General features: G+C 38.2%; 1 protein-coding gene across 1 annotated transcript in view; it reads left to right on the top strand.

The window, feature by feature from the left end:
* The first annotated feature begins 252 nt into the window (after positions 1–252).
* Positions 253–1,278, top strand: part of LOC119598388 (complement receptor type 1-like) — a 14,864-nt gene continuing 13,838 nt past the window's right edge. The window contains 3 exon segments of the mRNA XM_037948033.1: positions 253–419; positions 717–783; positions 1,192–1,278. The exon segment at positions 1,192–1,278 is cut by the window's right edge and continues 13 nt beyond it. Of these exon segments, the coding sequence (XP_037803961.1) occupies positions 253–419; positions 717–783; positions 1,192–1,278 (321 nt within the window).

The following is a 1,278-nucleotide window of genomic DNA, read 5'->3' as shown; positions in this document are numbered from 1 at the left end:
CAACCCCAGAAGATATGGGAATACGGGATAAAACTACGTCAACATGAACACACTGCTGTCTGTCAGTTCAAATACTTAAAACTTTACCATCAACAATACAAACACACTTATCTATATCGATACATAGGCATACATATACACACAAGCAACCAATAATAAGTGTATGTGTTTGTATGTGCCCGTGTGTGCCGTGCCTTTGTGTATGTCTGTGCCCCTGTGTCCGTATCTATCTGTATGTATATCTGTACGTGCATGCGTGTTTACATGTGTGGCTTAAAGTCGCACTTTCAGCCTCGGCTCCCATCCTGTCCTCCCCACAGCTGCGGAGCAATGAACTCCTCCCTGGCGCTGATCAGGGACTGGAGCGACCTCGAGGGGGCTGACCAGCAAACTTTTTATTACACAGGCCACACTTTCAGGTGATTTGGAAAAGTGTAATGGATCTGTTTTTCTAAGATGCAAAATAAGTTAAAGTAATAATAATTGTAATATTGATAAGAAAGTATTATAGGATGAGTAACCTCTTTGTAGATTTTTTATCTACCAATCTCCCTGTTTCACTGAAAAAAACTCGCTTATCTTTATTTACTCGTAAATTGGTTAAATAAACTGCTCAGAACGAATCTATGATTTCAACACAAACTGACGTATAATCTTATCACACGTGGAAATGTGACAATTTCTTCATTAACTTACATCAACGTTAATTTTGGCAGAGCCGATCCTGAATCGAGGCCAGACATACCAAACCTGGCAAATCTGAATTGCACTGTTGACTGCGAGGTGAGTGAGACTTCTTATTTACGTTAATTTTGGTACCTGACATGTAATATATATGTTACTGGAAATGAAGTACACCGATATTTATATATGAAAGATACATTCAATATGTAATATATGCAGAAGGTGCGTGTGTGTTATTTCATGCATACACATTCATACATATATGCATACACCTACACGCACATATACATATAAAATAAACACTGTCTTTGTTATTATTGCAGGTACCATTATTACCAATGATACTATATTTACTATATTATCACTGTCATCACAACTATTGTAGTAAGTTACTGAATCTTGAAGCCACATTTTGTCCTACTCTTTGGGCTCGTAATCAAACCAAACCCTAAGAACGGGAAGCATAAATAGAAATTGACTGTCATTAACTACCCTCATTATTTACAGCTGACTTCAGAGCACAAGTGTGTGACTGTGTCTGGCCAAGGAATTTATCGCTTCCAGAGCTGTGAAGATGGCGAGACCAAGTACAGT

The sequence above is a fragment of the Penaeus monodon genome, chromosome 41, assembly GCF_015228065.2.
Source record: "Penaeus monodon isolate SGIC_2016 chromosome 41, NSTDA_Pmon_1, whole genome shotgun sequence".
NCBI classification, from domain to species: Eukaryota; Metazoa; Arthropoda; class Malacostraca; order Decapoda; family Penaeidae; genus Penaeus; species Penaeus monodon.
This window is presented reverse-complemented; position numbering and strand designations above follow the sequence as displayed.